Here is a 19913-nt window from a genome sequence, read left to right as displayed (position 1 = left end):
CGCTTGCAACACCCCTTCCAGGGTGCAACATAATTTTATAAATTCGTAATCTTTTTTTTTTCTTCAATTTAATATTTTAGTACTGTATTTTTTGTTATTCATGTGTACTGTGTAGTGTGAGTACCTTAAGTGTTAATTTAGGAATATAACTTCTGTACTATATATACACAGTAAACACTCATACTGTAGCATATATATATTATATTCATTAAGTAGATTATGTTCATTGCACTTAAATTTGTTTATAATTATCTGTACAGCAGACCCAAGCATTTGTATATTGTATATATATATATATATATATATATATATATATATATATATATATATATATATATATATATATATATATATACACACTACCGTTCAAAAGTTTGGGGTCACATTGAAATGTCCTTATTTTTTAAAGAAAAGCACTGTACTTTTCAATGAAGATAACTTTAAACTAGTCTTAACTTTAAAGAAATACACTCTATACATTGCTAATGTGGTAAATGACTATTCTAGCTGCAAATGTCTGGTTTTTGGTGCAATATCTACATAGGTGTATAGAAGCCCATTTCCAGCAACTATCACTCCAGTGTTTTAATGGTACAATGTGTTTGCTCGTTGGCTCAGAAGGCTAATTGATGATTAGAAAACCCTTGTGCAATCATGTTCACACATCTGAAAACAGTTTAGCTCGTTACAGAAGCTACAAAACTGACCTTCCTTTGAGTAGATTGAGTTTCTGGAGCATCACATTTGTGGGGTCAATTAAACGCTCAAAATGGCCAGAAAAAGAGAACTTTCATCTGAAACTCGACAGTCTATTCTTGTTCTTAGAAATAAAGGCTATTCCACAAAATTGTTTGGGTGACCCCAAACTTTTGAACAGTAGTGTATATATATATATATTCATCCGTGTAGGACGTTCATCGCGCCTCTTTCTGTATATAAGAATCCGTAAATGTGACTATAACATTTCAGTGATCTGTACAGTCATTTAGCCATCTGTGGCGAAGTTGGTAGAGTGGCCGTGCCAACAATCGGAGGGTTGCTGGTTACTGGGGTTCAATCCCCACCTTTTACCATCCTAGTCACGTCCGTTGTGTCCTTGGGCAAGACACTTCACCCTTGCTCCTGATGGCTGCTGGTTAGCGCCTTGCATGGCAGCTCCCGCCATCAGTGTGTGAATGTGTGTGTGAATGGGTGAATGTGGAAATACTGTCAAAGCGCTTTGAGTACCTTGAAGGTAGAAAAGCGCTATACAAGTATAACCCATTTATCATTTATATGTCAAACTATGCACTTTTTCACTGTATATTTCTGTACATAATGTAATTCTGCACTTGCTGCTCATTGCACTTCTGGTTAGGTGCCGAACTAGAAAAAAAACAAAACTAAAAAATATTAATTTGAACAAAACAATAAACCAATAAAAGAACAGGCTTGGGAAAGGATAACAATAAAAACCAAATGCAAAGATAACAAGTTAAAATAAAAGCTACATTACAAGCTGCAACATGAGTTTTATATTGTGCTTGCTTTTCAGAAACGTTCAGTTCAGTGAGTGTAAGTGTGTAAAAAAAGTGTACCAACAAAAAATTGTGTCTGCTGTTGCACCCACCTTGCATCGGTCTTCCTCTGAGGCCAACTGCAGCTTCAGGTTGTCGTTAACCTTCAGTTGCTCCTTATATTTCACCTCCATCTTGGCAAGTTCATCCGCAAACATGCAGCTCCGCTCCTTCTCCTCCTTAAGAGCAAAGAGAGTTGAACAAATGCTTTGTAGATAACAGCGTACCATATGAAAAAGTATGTTTTGTTACCAACAACATCTGTTTGTATTTCCTGTATTTATCGTTCCTGTCAAAAACGTCTCTACTGATGCCTTTCAGCTTCTCCTGGATGGCCTCCAGCAAGGGAACTTCAGAATCAGGACTCCCTGTGAGGACAATGATGGCTTATTAACCAAACAAGAGTGTGTAGTGCATTTTAAAATACCTGGCACTGATGTGTCTGGACTAACTGATGCAGGCACAGTCATCAGCTCTTGTGTTGAGCCTCTCTTCTGCTCCTAAACAAAAAAATCCAACAAACGAAAGGTGAACAAAGTGCAAACTGCACTCTGCAATGCTGCTCAGTAGACCCACCCCTTGCTGCTCGGACAGTTTCAGCATTTGCTTTTGCAGCCGTGTACACTCCTTGTATTTCTCTTTATAATGCTCTGCTGCCATGTGCAGCCGCAGCTTCAGGTCCTCCACCTCTCTCTGAAGCTCTGCTACAAGAGCTGGGTCTGTGCCACACAAATCTTCCTCTGCTTTGGCCTGTAGGTGACAGTGAATGACAAAATGTGGACACCCCAGAAGTTTGCATGTGTTTTAATAGACGCAATCCTTTAGTAGATCAGACCCTTTTTGTTTTATTCTGCTTATATTATTTGAGTAATAGCCGGTGAACTTATTTTTTCACTTGGATCATAGCTATTCATTTTGTTTACATTGGGAATGACTATTTAGGGTCGACCAGCACCACTCAAGTTTTAATTTTCCCCAAAAAGCAATGACTTACGGCTTCATGTTTGGCCTCTGCCTTCATCTGCTCTACCAAGCTCTGCAGGCGATCACAGTGAGCCTGAGCCTCGGCTTTGGCTTGACGAAGGGCATCCGCCTCCAGCTTCATATGGTACAATTCGGACATGGTGCGGTCGCGGGTGCTCGACGCATCCCTCAGCTCGGCGGCCAACAGAGAGGACTGCTGCTGGTTGGCCTGGAGTTGCTCCTCTTTCTGCCGCAGTTGCTCCTTCAGGGCTTTCAGATCTCCCTGTTTCATCAATGAACACGTTATAGGCAAAAAGGCACTTTAAAAATGTTTTTCAATCATCTCTAGGTTGATTACCAAATGAGAAACCTTGGCCATGATTTCTCTGTACTGATTCTCCTTCTCTGTAAGGCACATCTGCAGGCGTTCCACTTCCTCTTTACACTGAGCAATGGTCTCGTCTTTGTTTACATCCACCGACTTTAGCTTCTGCAGCGCCGCACTTAGCTTAGTGTTCTCCAACTCACGGTTTTTCAGGTGAATCTGATACAAACACACATAAGCAAGAGCTCATTAATCAACATAAAAGGCACATTTATGCAATAACAATCAAGTAATAAAGAGCATGTGACAATCAAAATAAATGTGCAATGACTTTAATGACAGAATAAAATTATTTGAGAAAAGCCAAGCCATTCCAAAGTTAAATTACTGATGGTTATTTTTACCATTTCCGTGATAAATGTGTAGTTTGTGGCACTCCCATTTCCTGTGCAGTCCCCACCACAACAAAGATGCAAAAACACCAAACACAGCAAAAGACTGCTTAATTAGGCAAGCCCACTTTAGACTGCATGCTTGGGGATACTCATAGTAATAAAAAAGGTTCAAAACAGAAACAGGAAACTCTGGTAAAGTGGACCTCCCTTTTGAAACTATGTAATAATTTAAAAAAAAAGCTTTAAATCTGGGATGACATAAAGCTGCCACTGAAAATAGTTGTCAAGTGAACCGCTGCCACCCTAATTGAGAAAATGATTATGTGACATGAGAGCTTCTTCCTGCCATATTCTGGAACCTTTGCATTGCAATGCAATGCTGCTTTTAATCTTTGAAGTAACAACAAAAGGACCAGGAAGGAGCAGCATTATCCCAATACAGCACATAAAACTAAGAAACACATTAAACTACCAGGACAGCATTACCTTGTAAAGTTCCTTCTCATCCCTCTCATTTTTTAATTGAGACTCAAGATTTTCCTTCTCTGTAGTGAGCTTCTTCATTCGATCCTTCAGGCTACAAAACACAACATCAAAACGGTTACTAATTTGATACAAATGCCATTTTTTATGACCAATTGCAAACAGAAAGAGCTGGTGGAAAACTTTATTTTCACCTACAGGAACTTTCCTTTCATGAAAAATTACAACTAAGAAAATAAAGTCTGCGTCATACTGTCTGGTTTTTATGTATGGGTGTGGAGTTTCTACAAGTATCGGGGATATTTGTCTTTTGTAACCGATTTTACCGCAGCTGTGTCCTTGTTTACAGTGCTAAACAATGTACTCATGGGAATTCCTTCAAAAGGGAATGCAGACTCAGTGAGACATAATTACATTTTCAGAATCCTTGTTACACACATGCAGGAAGTGCGTGTGTGAATTTCAGGAGTGTGTGTGTGTCTTGCCAGAACACCGTCTCGAACGTGCTGTTTATTCACAGTGTAAAAGATATAGTTCGATTTATAATATACCGTATTTTTCGGAGTATAAGTCGCACCGTAGTATAAGTCGCACCGGCCGAAAATGCATAATAAAGAAGGGAAAAAACATAAATAAGTCGCACTGGAGTATAAGTCGCATTTTTTGGGGAAATTTTTTTGATAAAACCCAACACCAAGAATAGACATTTGAAAGGCAATTTAAAATAAATAAAGAATAGTGAACAACAGGCTGAATAAGTGTACGTTATATGACGCATAAATAACCAACTGAGAACGTGCCTGGTATGTTAACGTAACATATTATGGTAAGTCATTCAAATAACTAACATAGAACATGTTATACGTTTACCAAAAAATCTGTCACTCCTAATCGCTAAATCCGATGAAATCTTATACGTCTAGTCTCTTACGTGAATGAGATAAATAATATTATTTTATATTTTACGGTAATGTGTTAATAATTTCACACATAAGTTGCTCCTGAGTATAAGTCGCACCCCCGGCCAAACTATGAAAAAAACTGCGACTTATAGTCCGAAAAATACGGTACTAATCCTCACCGTCAGGGAGGAAAATAAACAGTTTCTTCCAACTATCATTATCACTGGAGAACTAGGACACACGCACACGGACGCACGCACACGGACGCACGCACACGGACACACGCACACGGACACACGCACGCACGCGCACACACACACGCACAAACACACACGCACACACACACCGAGCAGGATGACACAAGAAGTTAATTGCTTAAGCTTCAATGTAGGGATGTTCCGAACAGGGATTTATGCTGCCGATTCCGATCATCCAAGAGTGAGGTCGGCCGATACCAAAGCCGATCACATTTACTGTAAATGTTTCTACTTATTTATGGTGGGTACTATTGGCAGTTTAAAAATATCAGTACACTATTTAAACAACTTCCTTATGCTCTTTTATTACATACAATTGTTAGAGCAAAACAAAGGCAACACTACACAATAACTAAACTTGACGAAAAACTACCAACTATTACTTAGATAATATTTTGGTTTTGGCACTCAAACTCCTCCTGTGTCCAAGGAATTATTCCCAGAGTTTGCAAATATTGACACGAACAAACATTTTTTTCCAGGAAATGGAAATAAAAATATTGAATTAATAACTCTAGTATTGGCCATATTCTGATGTTACCCTTGGTGTCGACACCACCAATTTATGGATCGATCCCCCCCGACCTTCTTTCGTGTCATGCACTTCTGGCTGTACTAGTAACTTTATCTAAAATGAACTTCTGTGACTGCAAGTATTCAACAACTAGATAAAGTTGTAGGTATTTACCAGTCCAGCTCAGTTTCCTTTTGCAAGCCTCTCTGGGTCACTCCAATAAGGTCCTCTTCCAGCTGTAACACCCTGGATGTGGCCTCCTCCAGCCTTCTCTTAACTTCCTCTTTTTCTTCTTGCAAGGCCATGGCAGAATTTTGCACCTCCTGCAAGGCACCAGACTTAGTTTGACAAAAAACAATGTAAGAATTACTGAAGTATATAAAAACTACTACTAAATGTAAAAAATATTTTTTTTTTAGTATTTACCCTTAAATATGAATATAAAATAAATATTGGACGCAAAGAGATAATAATAATTTCATTATATATGAGATTTGATCCCAAAATTTTTCTTTTTTTTAACCAGTACCCATAAGCAGAAGTTTGATGTTATATCGATGTAGTAAAACTACCACAGCACTCCAGTGTAAAGAATAGAAGTTGTGCAGCCATGCATTACTTCCTATTGCATGACCCGGAGATTCCTAGCTCTTTTTGTGAAGATTTGGGAATTCTTTATATTCACGCCACATAATAAACATAAAATCATGACCATAAAATGAACAGCCAAAAAATCAGTCATCATTTTCTCTCAAATGAAAGCCGTTTAAAAAAAAGCAGATTTATGTTTAAGACTTGTTGGATTGAGATACTGATAATACAGACATACATGTTTGTCAAAAACCTGATTTACGCACATTTTTTAATAGGGGTTAATGTCTTTCTCTAGGGGCTGCTAAGAGACCTGCTCTATAGACATTTGTCTTAATGTTAAACAAAATAAGAGGAAGTCGCACATATGATTTCCTCACTGGGTTCAAATCAAATGTGTGCAGCAGAATCTTTCTCCTGCACTGTAATCTCACTTGATTCTCTCTTTTCATCACGGCACAGTTCTCCTTCTCGTGCTCACACTCCTTCTGCAGGCTCTCTTTGGCTGTTTTCAACTGCTCCATCTCCTGCTGCAGCACAGCCACCTTTTTGACCACCTCATCTTTCTCTCTCTGGATTTCTTCCACCTTTTGCTGCACAGGGAATAGACCTTGTTAAACGTAAGATGCCTGCAAACTAACATTTGTACACAATGTGCACCAGCAACTACATTGAGGCAATGAAAACTGAAAGTGTAATAGTCCAACATTTGAACACAATTTCACACAATTACTTTGGGACACCCAATGAATTTGCTTAACTTTGTCCGGGCCGACGATAGCTTTGCTTTTTGCAGAAAAGAAAAAGGTGTGAAACCAACACAATGCATCATCTGCAAAACCCCATACTCACTGTGAAGCACGGTGAGCACACTATCATGCTTTTGGGCTTGTTTTTAAACCAGGTGCAGTGATACCCCAACTTATGAGTCCCCCAACTTAAGAGTATTCTGAGATAAGAGCTGTCTTTCTGCTAATTGTTTGTTACGCTTTAAGTTGCACACAAATGCTGAGTTACTAGCATCTCTGCCATTTGTTAGCATAGCGAATGCCACAGTGAACCCTGTAAGATCCGCACACAGCATCTGGTTTTACTGTATCGCTAGCATTAGCTTATAGCTAGAGATGGACATAACTTTGTTTTCCAACCATTTAAACAAAGAAAGAGAGTGTGACAGTGCTGAGATGTGGATGATCTTCATTGAATTAAAGAAAAAAATCAAAAACATGACCCAAATGTCCAGCCAACTTGACAAAGCAGTAAGAGCGTATCACTGCTAGTCTGTACCATAGTGAAACAGAATGAGTTCAACGCTAACTAAGGACTTAGATGCAAGTCTTAAGTTAAAAGGTCCATCACAGATACAATTAAGCTCATAAGTTGAGGTACTACTGTATAAGTTTTCTTATGCAACAAGCTTATCCAATACTCTGTCTTGCGCATATTTCTCACTGCAAGTCCAAAATGAGATAAATACTTCCAAGGCACCACAATCTCGGTCAGGCACAACATTTTATTACTTCATGTCAGAGGATAAATCAGTAAATCAGAATGTTTTTCAATAAAATTATTATGTTTTTTAGAAGAAAAAAAAGTTAAATTATTAAGACACAGTGGTTTACGTAGAAATGCAGTATCTGCCGTTAGGGATGCTGGTAGTGGTGGCCTTACCTCAAGAAAGTCAGCTTTGGTGGTGACCACCAGGATATCAGAGTTACATTCGTCCTCCACGGTCAACAGCTCTTCCTCTGAAGGGCTGTTGGCACGGAACAGGAAAGGTGTGCTGGCTCCCCGAATCTCCCCTTTGTGGGTCACATAGCAGAACTGGTAGAACTCGCAGTCATCATTGGGCACGTAATATCCTACAAAAGGAATTGAGAATTAACACAAAGCTTTTCTGTTATGTCACTTATTGACTATTCAAGTGAATCACAACTGATCTGCCACAAACACCAATCTTTTTCATGAAACACTTAAACAAGAGTTAAATAGTCTCCTGCCATGTGGTTTATTAAAAGCTATCAAATGATGTAAAACTATGATTTTACCCTGAAAGACCACTGTTCTGTTGACTGCAGTGCCGTCCACATAGTTCTCAGGGAGGGGGGACCACAGGAATGTGTAATAGTCCCTTGCGGTGCTCCAGCCAACCTGTGTGAAACATTGCAGGAAATCCAATCAACCCTACGTCCTCGCCACATCAGTGTATTATAACAACAATGGAGACGTCAAACAGAGAAACACCCAAGACGTTGCACACAGGACTGATGCAGTTTACAATGACAGTGCTAAACAACGTTTGTGAATACAGTGGTACCTCGCTTTTTGGTAGGTTTCGGTCTTCAAACACAATTTTCGCCAAATGTTTGCCCAGATTTTGTTAGCCATACATTGCTTGTAACAACCTAGTATGTTTATGCCTACGTATCATTCCACAGAATCGAATGACTAAAAAAAGAATTCCATGCGTTGGTGACTCAGTTTTGTGTTAATAATACACTGTGGGAATCCAACTGTGTTCGTACAATGTAAACTTGATTTACGACCCCCTATGTGATTTACAAATCACATACCAATTAAAAATGTGCTTTGGTGTACGAACGTTGTCTCAGCGTACCATCATTTCATCCACCCATTATGTGCATTGCAGTGCATAAATGTTGTGCCCATCAGCACAGGGGCTGATCGATCTCCAGTGCTCATTTTGATTAAAACATATTTTTACAATTTTTTTCTAGTTTTTCAAGCACAATATAAATCCAAAGAAAATAGTGGACAAGCGATGTGTGTTTTGAAACTCAGGAAGTGTTCTTCAGGAAGTAGTAGTGTTTGACACACACTCACACATACACTCCAACCCCCACCACCCATTTTGCTACATGCCAAGAAAATAACTTGCCACGGTAAAGTGGATTTTATTTTATTCTCAATTATTGTAGAGACATGGCTGTTAAAGTTAGAGTTTTATGATTTCGAACTGAGTGCGCCACAGGGCTAGTGACAGTGTGTGTCGTCAGGCAGCTGCAAATGAGGATAGTTCAGCTACTTGTTGTTTTGACTTTGTTATTACATAGAAAGTTGATCCATCCCCCACCTGTTATTTTTGTTTGATATACAGTACTGAATAGTGCTTTGTATTGTGTTCAAAGTGAAAAAAGTTTGCTAAAATATGGACTTAAATATGAACCTTTTATTCAAGTACACATTGTTTTTTATGAAAACATTTGCTTGAATATACAAACTTTTCTATTTACGAACCCTGTTCAAGAACCAAATAAGTTTGTAATTTGAGTTTTTATCACAAAACGTGCAAGCCCACCCAGCTCCCTCAACCCTCTATGACATTGTCACTGGTTGACTCTGAAGTTTGCTAACCAACAGTTACAACGCAAGTCTCTCTGTGCTTTTGATTAAGTAAAACTTTTTTTTTTTTAAATACCTTGGGGCCAAAGAAAGTTGCCAGCACGTTGATAAAGGTGAGAAACACTATTAAAACCAAGAAAGAACTTGTAACAAAGTACAAAGGTGTCATTCATCCAACTCTGCCCACCCCTCCTTCCTCTGCTCATTGCTATGTTCGCCAACAAGAGTTATCAATAGAGGTAAAAGTGACTTTAAATTAGGCCTGGGCGATATATCAATTTCATCTACAAATTCGAGTTTTTTGTTGCAGACAATTTAAAAAATCTAAAATCTATGTTTTTCTCCTCTTGCTCCGACATAGTTTTTGCCACCATGAGATTCCGTAGCCCTCACCTGCCCCCTTAGATTCTTAGCAGAGATCCACAAGCCGAGCAAAACATAGCTAATGCTAATACTAACGAGCGTGAGACGTTTGTTCCAAAGAAAAATAAAAGTGTTGCCAATGCTTTCATTTGCTGAAACAGGCTTGGATTCCGTAGAGAAAGTGACTGTTTGCTGCAAAGTTTATTTAAAAAAGCATTTAAAACAGCATCGAACCGAGTGAGGGGAATGCAACTCTTTACAAGGCGCAAAAGACCGCAGCAACAACTCCACCTAAGCAGCAGCTTACTGTGGCAAAATCATTTACACAAAGTACCATGTACAGTATGGAATGCACATAGCGATAACTAAGGCAGTCATTCTGCACATCCAAACCGGACAGCTCGTACGTGTGTGTGCTGCTGCAAAACTCTTGTGAAATTATGACACATTTATTCATCATTATAGTGATATATTACATGTGTAATGAATTGTACATTGTCTTTAACATAAGTACACACGAACAAGGAGCCCAGAAAACTTAAGTGAAAAGCCTGCATTTATCCACCTACTAAAACTATATAGACATCTCAATGTTTTACTTGGTTATTTATTTGCATACAATGTACAGTAATACATTTTCATTTACAGTAGTATTTGATTTAAAACATAAGTTTTAAGTTTGCAGTTTATTGATCTGATTGATTTTTATTACTAATTAATGATTATTGCTAACTTTATTGGTTTCTTGGGAGTTTATTTGCATGCAATGTGCAATGCTACACGTTTATTTACATAAGTATTTTTTTTCAAGATATAAGTTTTAAGTTTGCACTTTATTAATATCAATGTTTTTGATTTTTTGATTGATTGAACCTTTTATTAGTAGATTGCACAGTACAGTACATATTCCGTACAATTGACCACTAAATGGTAACACCCGAATAAGTTTTTCAACTTGTTTAAGTCGGGGTCCACGTAAATCAATTCATGGTATATGTTAAAATGGTATATGTTGGAGATTATTATTTATTTGCATGTAATGTACAACGCAAAATTTTTGTTTACAGAAGTATTTTATTCAAGCAAAAATATTGCCTCGCAGAGAAGGCTCATAATATAGTTCTTTAAAAATTATTGAATAAAATGTACAATTCCTATCTGGTCTAAAAATAACATTATACAAATTCAAATTTAGCTAAGAGTAAGATGCATTGTATGGAGTGTAATTTCAAACTACTTGTTTTTTATCAAATAAAAGCAAAACTTGTTCTGAATTACCTGTTATTTGTATTCATTGGTTTCTTTAAAAAAGTAGGGGGGAAAAAATTGGAAATTTTTGTGAAAAAAATCAGAATTTTTTTTTTAGGCCGTATTGCCCAGGCCTATGTTACAGTTGCAAGAAAAAGTATGTGAAAGCTTTGGGATTACTTGGATTTCTGCATAAATTGGTGATAAAATGTATTCTGCTCTTCATTAAAGTCACAACAATAGACAAACACAGTCTGCTTAAACTAATACCGCACAAAAAATATAGGTTTTAATCTTTTTATTGAACACAACATTTAAACATTCACAGTGCAGGGTGGGAAAGTATGTGAACCCTTGGATTTAACAACTGGTTGACCCTCTTTTGGCAGCAATAACCTCAACCAAACATTTCCTGTAGTTGCTGGTCAGGAGGAATTTTGGACCATTCCTCTCCACAAAACTGTTTCAGTGCAGCAATATTCTTGAGATGTCTGGTGTGAATGGCTCTTTTTAAGTCATGCCACAGCATCTCAAGCGATTTGAGATCAGGACTCTGACTGGGCCACTCCAGAAGGCGTATTTTCTTCTGTTGAAGCCATTCTGTTGTTGATTTACTTCTATGCTTGGGGATGTTGTCCTGTTGCATTACCCATTCTCTGTTGAGCTTCAGTTGGCGGACAGATGGTCTTAAACTTTCCTGCAACCTTATGTAAACCAAAGGATTCACGTAGGTTTTCCTGATAAACTTGGGAATTATTTTTTCTATTGATGAAAGCAATCCGTCCAGGCCCTGAGGCAGCAAAGCAGCCCCAAACCATGATGCCACCTTTACCATATTTCACAGTTGGGATGAGGTTTTGATGTTGGTGTGCTGCGTCTTTTTTTGTCCACACATAGAGTTGTGTGTTCCTTCCAAAAAACTCAAATTTGGTTTCATCTGTCCACTAGGGGTGTAACGGTACACAAAAATTTTGTTTCCGTACGTACCTCGGTTTAGAGGTCACAGTTCGGTTCATTTTCGGTACAGTAAGAAAACAACAAAATATAAATTTTTGGGTTATTTATTTACCAAATTTGCAAAATCTTCCACCAAAAATATTTTTCTTAGTGGAATATTTGATCTGAAGTAATCGGATCCTTGGATAGGTCAATAATTCATAATAACATTGATTTTGATTCAATATTATGTTTTGAGCAATGACAGTTTGAAAGAAAAAAAACAGCTTTGTTTTATTAGTCAACATTGCAACTTTTTCTAAATTACATTTAACCTTTAGCTTTTTTATTTCACTTTTGTTATGTTTTTGTTTATTTTAATAGTATTTTTATAATGTGCAGTGGGCCTTTAAAACATTAGCTGTGGGCCGCAAATGGCCTCCGGGCACACTTTTGACACCCCTGCTATAGACAATAAAAAATGAAATCGGATAAATCTGTGGATAAAAAGCAGAGCCTGGCGACGCTTGCGCGTTTATCATAACTCTCTCGCTCTCTCTGTCTCTGCCCCTCCCTCACGAATGCTGCTGCGCGCACAATTTGTTTTGTTTTTAACCCCTTCTTAACCCTGAACGTACATTGTTAATACACGCAACCATAACCCAAAATGCCGGACATTTGAGGCATTTAAGAAACTCCGCCCAGACAGCCCCGCAAAATAGGACATGTCCGGTGAAAAGAGGACGTATGGTCAGTCTATCCTAGCCCGTTAGCTGCTAGCATGCTAGCAGCGATCGGTTTCACCGGACATGTCCTCTTTTGCTAGCATGCTAGCAGCGACCGGGCTAGGATAGACTGACCGGACATGTCCTCTTTTGCGGAGCTGTCACGGCGGAGTTTCTTAAATGCCTCAAATGTCTGGCATTTTGAGTATTGTTTACACAACGTGCAGTACGCTACTTAATATGTCCATGTGGAAACTCGTTCGGTACACCTCCACACCGAACCGAAACCCCCGTACCGAAACGGTTCGAAAACAAATACACGTGCCGTTACACCTCTACTGTCCACAGAATATTTTGCCAGTATAGTGCTGTGGAACATCCAGGTGCTCTTTTGAAAACTTCATATGTGCTGGAATGTTTTTTGGACAGCAGTGGCTTCCTTCGTGGTGTGCTCCCATGTACTCCATTCTTCTTCAATGTTTTACACATTGTAGATTTGTCAACAACAATAATGTCAGCATGTGCCAGAGATTTCTATAAGTCTTTAGCTGACACTCTAGGATTATTCTTCACCTCACTGAGCATTCGACCATGCCTAGGGAGAGTAGCAACAGTGCTGAACTTTCTCCATTTGTGGACAGTCTGTCTTACCGAGGACACATGGACATCAAGGCTTTTAGAGATACTTTTGTAACCCTTCCCAGATTTATGCAAGTTAACAACTCTTGATTGTAGATCTTCTGTGAGCTCTTTTGTGCAAGGCATGGTTCACATTAGGCAATGCTTCTTGAGAACAGTACACTTATCACAGGTGTGTTTTTTATAGGACAGGGCAGCTTTAACCAACACATATGATCTCGTCACATCGATTAGACTCCATGTAGTCTGAGTCCTGGCTCCAATCAGCTCTTGGAGAAGTCATTAGCCTCTGGGTTCACATACTTTTGCCACCCTGCACTGTGAATGTTTACATGTTGTGTTCAATAAAAAGATGAAAACCTAGCATTTTTTGTGCTGTATTAGTTTAAGCAGACTGTGTTTGTCTATTGTTGTGGCTTTGATGAAGATCATCAATTTATGACCAATTTATGCAGTAATCCAAGTACCGTATTTTCCGCACTATAAGGCGCACCAGATTATAAGGCGCACCTTCAATGAATGGCCTATTTTAAAACGTTGTTCATATATAAGGCGCACTGCATTATAAGGCGCATAGAATAGACGCTACAGTAGAGGCTGGGTTTACGTTATGCATCCCGTAGTTGCGAGACCTGTTGTGGCTCAATATTGGTCCATATATAAGGTGCACCGGATTATAAGTGGCACTGTCAGCTTTTCAGAAAATTTGAGGTTTTTAGGTGCGCCTTATAGTGCGGAAAATACGGTAATCCCAAAGGGTTCACATACTTTTTCTTGCAACTGTAAATACAGTATATATGTATTGCACATTGTTTTCTGCATGTAAAACTATAATTATTCTCTATAAAATTGTAATATTGTTAGTGTCTGGAACAGTTTAATTAGATTTGCAGTATTTCTCATGGGAAAATGTGCTTTGGTTTTTGTGCCATTAGGTGTTCGTAAGATCTTTTGGAACGCAACACAAGATAGCATTGTAATTCAAAACATTTCTGGCCGCCAATCCAAATGTTCCATCAACTCACATGTAATAATTTCGCCACACCTAGTGTGTGTGTGACAATCATGGGTACTTTACTTTACTTTTATGTACAGGAATAGGCTAATCATGTACAAATGCAATTTGAAAAAAATTTAAATAATTAAATAGTATGCTAATGAAATAATCTTGTACAAATGCGATTTGAAAAAAATAAAAATATTCAATTGGTATGCTAATGAAATGGTATGCATTTTATGTGATATTTAATGATATCAGGGCAAACGAGTACAAAAAATACATATTTAACTTGCCTGCTGCTATAAAACTGTCAAACAAAATCAGTCACATTGCAAGCTGGCTTTTAGTGTGCTGCCTCTGACATGCTATCAAAATAAACCTGCTCCCATTTAGATTGTGTCACAAAATATAATTTGTCATTTAAAATATATCCTGATTATCTATCTCAGAACATATTGTGTGTTATTTTCACTCCTATGTTGTAAAAGTCTGGAACCACAACGCAACAAGTGTACATCAGAGCCAGAGATAGAAGCCCTGTTGCTGCAAAACCCCCCGTTGTTAACCAGTGCAGTTTGAGGCTCCAGCAGTAAAGAACAGGAAGCAATTAAAACATGCACATAGTGAGTTTAGGTCATTACTGAAGGCAAGCCCCCGCCAGTCTACTCATTAGTGGCGGTGGGTGAAAACTCCTGAGAGCAACTCTTTAACTTACCTCAGGTATGCCTACCATGCATGTATGCACAGAACATTAAACTAAATAGTGCCAACTTTTAATTGACACCCTTAGAGAGGATTTCATTTAAGAATGTTGCAATGCAGAAGACTGATGTGGTACCAAGGTGTTTGTTGTATTTGATCTACGTATTTACCTGTATGAGAGGGTGAAAATATTGTTTTCAGTATGATGCAGTGCAGTTTTGAGCATTGTACAGTAAACGATACCAGGAGGCCGTCCAAGTGCCAGTCAGTCTGAACACATGCAGGACATTTTCAAGAATCCCACACTGAGTAAGACGCGTTAATTACAAAGTCGTGCTAGCTTTCACCTCTACCCCAACCCTGTTACTCCATGAGACTCGGAGCAACTCCAAGTCATGCTGTATAAGAAATGTTCTAAGGGCCAAAGGCTGTATTCGTCAACGTAACAAGAAAATGTCTTGTATATGTTTATCGTGAGTGGGATTTATGGTTTTGATTTGAATCCCGGAGTAAAGTCGAACATTAACACATATAAATCATAATAGCTTGACAATGAATGTCATGTAATTTTCAAATGCAGTTAAACGCCTCGGAGGTTGTAAAGTTTGAAAAATGACTTCATGTTCAGGAAAAATGTGCCTTAAAGCTTCAGCTCACGAGACTGCACCACATCACTCAGAGCATCAATGTACCGTACCCCAAGACAGGTTCAGCAAAAACGTAATGCAAAATTGCATAACCTCAGCACAGGTGTTAAGAGCAGAAGAAGTTGTGAGTAAAACCTGTGAAAAATGTAGATGCGTGAAGCATACCTGGGATGCGACACAATTTTGCATTACAAGTACAGCATTAATCAATAAAGACAGCAGTTCTTTATTGTGGGTGTTGTGCTTAACCGATTTTTACACTTTAAGGCTGTTAAAAAATATATACTGTCTTTGCAAGGCAAGGTGTTTGGACTTTGTACTGGGAAAACACGACTCTATTGGAGGAATATAACAATACACGGGAGTAATTAGAACCGCAGCAAAGCTACCGAAGCTAGCTAGCTGCTAAGCTAGCGCGGAGAAAGGCAGCGCCGGTCAGTAGGAAGCTACTCCCGCAGACCGCGACCACTTCCCTGAGGACAGCAGGAACTTCACCGAGTGAAAGCACAGAAAACACTGTGAGTAATGGCTTCCTGCGCGTCTTGCACCATACTCACGGAGAGGTTGGCTCTGCTAGAGGGCCGTGTCCGCCAGTTAGAGCAGAGTAATGTCGTAACTTTAGATGTTGCGGACACATCTGCTAGCGTTAGCTGTAGCGAGCTAACTAGCCCAGCTTGTAGCAGTCCTAAGCGGCCTACAAGCTACGGTGTACCGGTTGAGACGCATAATAGATTTAGCTCTTTAGCTAGTCCTACACCCCAGTCTACCGGGCACCACACCTTAGTCATAGGGGACTCCATCACCCGAAACATAAAGCTTAGCAAACCAGCCACAATAAAGTGTATCCCCGGGGCCAGAGCACCTGACATTGAAGCTAATCTTAGGGAGCTAACTCGCAACAGGCCTAGTAAACACGTACGACAGGCTAATCGCACCACTAATTATGCGAATATAGTTGTACACGTTGGCTCCAATGACACTAGAATGAGACAGTCAGAGATTACAAAGAGAAACATAGCCAGGACTTGTGATCTCGCCAGAAAGATGTCCAGGCATCGAGTAATTGTCTCTGGCCCCCTGCCTGCGAGAGGCAATGATGAGAGATATAGCAGATTAGTCTCGCTTAACAAGTGGCTGTCTAGCTACTGTAGGCAACAGGGACTAACGTTTATTGATAACTGGCCCTCTTTCTGGGGCAAACCAGGCTTGCTGATGAGAGACGGCCTTCACCCTAACCAGGAAGACGCCATCATCCTGTCTAGAAACATAGACTACTATTTAAGTCTCACTTGACTGACTACACTAGAGCAAGCCCGGTCACAGGCAATTACAATGTCTGTTAGTCCGGGTGAGGAGTCAGTTAAGCTAGAACTAGCCAGCGCCAGGCTGGATAATCCATGTACGCATAGCAATTCTCTTAGAATAATACACAATTCACATAATGTTTTTTCTGTTGTGTCTGTGTCAGAGGTGGACATGCATTCTACTGAGGTGGCAAATTATGATATGTCCAGTCTATTGCAGCACCAAGCAAACAATCGGAAAATTCCCGTCATATCAATTCCTAGATATGGTCGAAACTATTTAAAGTGCACTACGCATAATAAACGCAACATTGTTAATATTGCCACAACGGATAATCTTAACAAAAACTCGTCAAAACAGCCCAATACCTATAATATGGGCTTTTTAAACATAAGATCATTGTCTCCCAAGGCGTTATTGGTTAATGAGGTCATTAGAGACAACAATCTTAACGTCATTGGTCTTAGCGAAACCTGGCTCAAACCAGACAAATTTTTTGCGCTCAATGAGGCATCTCCTCCTAACTATACGAATGCGCATGTTGCCCGTCCTCTTAAAAGGGGAGGGGGTGTCGCACTAATATACAATGAAAATTTCAACCTTACCCCTAACCTAAATAATAAATATAAATCGTTTGAGGTGCTTACTATGAGGTCTGTCACACCGCTACCTCTCGACCTGGCTGTTATCTACCGCCCCCCTGGGCCCTATTCGGACTTTATCAGTGAATTCTCAGAGTTCGTTGCTGATCTAGTGACGCACGCCGACAATATAATCATAATGGGGGACTTTAATATCCATATGAATACCCCATCGGACCCTCAGTGCGTGGCGCTCCAAACCATAATTGATAGCTGTGGTCTTACACAAATAATACATGAACCCACGCATCGCAACGGTAATACAATAGATCTAGTGCTTGTCAGGGGTGTCACCACCTCCAAAGTTATGATACTTCCATATACTAAAGTAATGTCCGATCATTACCTTATAAAATTTGAAGTTTTGACTCTTTGTCAACAAGCTAATAATAATAATAACTGCTATAGCGGCCGCAACATTAATGCTGCCACAACGATGACTCTTGCTGACCTACTGCCTTCGGTAATGGCACCATTCCCAAATTATGTCGGCTCTATTGATAACCTCACTAACAACTTTGACGATGCCTTGCGCGAAATTATTGATAGTATAGCACCGCTAAAGCAAAAAAGGGCCCCTAAAAGGCGCACCCCATGGTTTACAGAAGAAATTAGAGCTCATAAATTATCATGTAGAAAACTGGAACGCAAATGGCGCGCGACTAAACTTGAGGTTTTCCATCAAGCATGGAGTGATAGTTTAATAACTTATAAACGCATGCTTACCTTAGCTAAAGCTAAATACTACTCAAATCTCATCCGCCTCAACAAAAACGATCCTAAATTTCTGTTTAGTACAGTAGCATCGCTAACCCAACAAGGGACTCCTCCCAGTAGCTCCACCCACTCGGCAGATGATTTTATGAATTTCTTTAATAATAAGAAAATTGAACTCATTAGAAAGGAGATTAAAGACAACGCATCCCAGCTACAACTGGGTTCTATTAACACAAATACGACTGTATATACGACGGACACTGCCCTCCAAAATAGTCTCTCTATTTTTGATGAAATAACAGAGGAATTATTACAGCGTGTAAGTGGGATAAAACAAACAACATGTTTACTTGACCCACTTCCTGGGAAACTTATCAAGGTACTGTTTGTATTATTAGGTCCATCAGTGTTAAATATTATAAACTTATCACTTTCCTCCGTTTATTTCCAAAATTCTCGAAAAAATTGTTGCACAGCAGCTAAATGAACACTTAGTGACTAACAATCTCTGTGAACCTTTTCAATCCGGTTTCAGGGCAAATCACTCTACGGAGACAGCCCTCGCAAAAATGACTAATGATCTATTGCTAACGATGGATTCTGATGCGTCATCTATGTTGCTGCTTCTTGATCTTAGCGCCGCTTTCGATACCGTCGATCATAATATTTTATTAGAGCGTATCAAAACACGTATTGGTATGTCAGACTTAGCCTTGTCTTGGTTTAACTGTTATCTTACTGACAGGATGCAGTGCGTCTCCCATAACAATGTGACCTCGGACTATGTCAAGGTAACGTGCGGAGTTCCCCAGGGTTCGGTTCTTGGCCCTGCACTCTTTACTATTTACATGCTGCCGCTGGGTGACATCATACGCAAGTACGGTGTTAGCTTTCACTGTTATGCTGATGACACTCAACTCTACATGCCCCTAAAGCTGACCAACACGCCGGACTGTAGTCAGCTGGAGGCGTGTCTTAATGAAATTAAACAATGGATGTCCGCTAACTTTTTGCAACTCAACGCTAAGAAAACGGAAATGCTGATTATCGGTCCTGCTAGACACCAACATCTATTTAATAATACCACCTTAACATTTGACAACCAAACAATTAAACAAGGAGACTCGGTAAATAATCTGGGTATTATCTTCGACCCAACTCTCTCGTTTGAGTCACACATTAAGAGTGTTACTAAAACGGCCTTCTTTCATCTCCGTAATATCGCTAAAATTCGTTCCATCTTGTCCACTAGCGACGCTGAGATCATTATTCATGCGTTCGTTACGTCTCGTCTCGATTACTGTAACGTATTATTTTCGGGCCTCCCTATGTCTAGCATTAAAAGATTACAGTTGGTACAAAATGCGGCTGCAAGGCTTTTGACAAAAACAAGAAAGTTTGATCATATTACGCCTATACTGGCTCACTTGCACTGGCTTCCTGTGCACTTAAGATGCGACTTTAAGGTTTTACTACTTACGTATAAAATACTACACGGTTTAGCTCCAGCCTATCTCGCCGATTGTATTGTACCATATGTCCCGACAAGAAATCTGCGTTCAAAGAACTCCGGCTTATTAGTGATTCCCAGAGCCAAAAAAAAGTCTGCGGGCTATAGAGCGTTTTCTATTCGGGCTCCAG

At 39.4% G+C, this 19913-nt stretch overlaps 1 protein-coding gene across 4 annotated transcripts in view; it reads right to left on the bottom strand.

Annotated features, from left to right (window-relative positions):
- The window catches only part of tax1bp1b (Tax1 (human T-cell leukemia virus type I) binding protein 1b), a 48700-nt gene that overhangs the window by 14642 nt on the left and 14145 nt on the right, over positions 1 to 19913 (bottom strand). For all 4 annotated transcript variants that reach the window (XM_062063035.1, XM_062063036.1, XM_062063038.1 and 1 more), the window contains exons 3-13: positions 8035 to 8137; positions 7658 to 7848; positions 6421 to 6579; positions 5570 to 5718; positions 3726 to 3816; positions 2878 to 3063; positions 2551 to 2802; positions 2133 to 2306; positions 1984 to 2056; positions 1809 to 1924; positions 1610 to 1735 (exon numbers count right to left, since the gene is read on the bottom strand). In XM_062063035.1, the coding sequence (XP_061919019.1) occupies positions 1610 to 1735; positions 1809 to 1924; positions 1984 to 2056; positions 2133 to 2306; positions 2551 to 2802; positions 2878 to 3063; positions 3726 to 3816; positions 5570 to 5718; positions 6421 to 6579; positions 7658 to 7848; positions 8035 to 8137 (1620 nt within the window). The remainder of the gene's footprint in view (positions 1 to 1609; positions 1736 to 1808; positions 1925 to 1983; positions 2057 to 2132; positions 2307 to 2550; positions 2803 to 2877; positions 3064 to 3725; positions 3817 to 5569; positions 5719 to 6420; positions 6580 to 7657; positions 7849 to 8034; positions 8138 to 19913) is intronic.

This window comes from Entelurus aequoreus, linkage group LG11 (assembly GCF_033978785.1).
Source record: "Entelurus aequoreus isolate RoL-2023_Sb linkage group LG11, RoL_Eaeq_v1.1, whole genome shotgun sequence".
Lineage (NCBI taxonomy): Eukaryota > Metazoa > Chordata > Actinopteri > Syngnathiformes > Syngnathidae > Entelurus > Entelurus aequoreus.
Note: the sequence above shows the minus strand (reverse complement) of the source record. Positions and strands in the feature narration are given on the sequence as shown.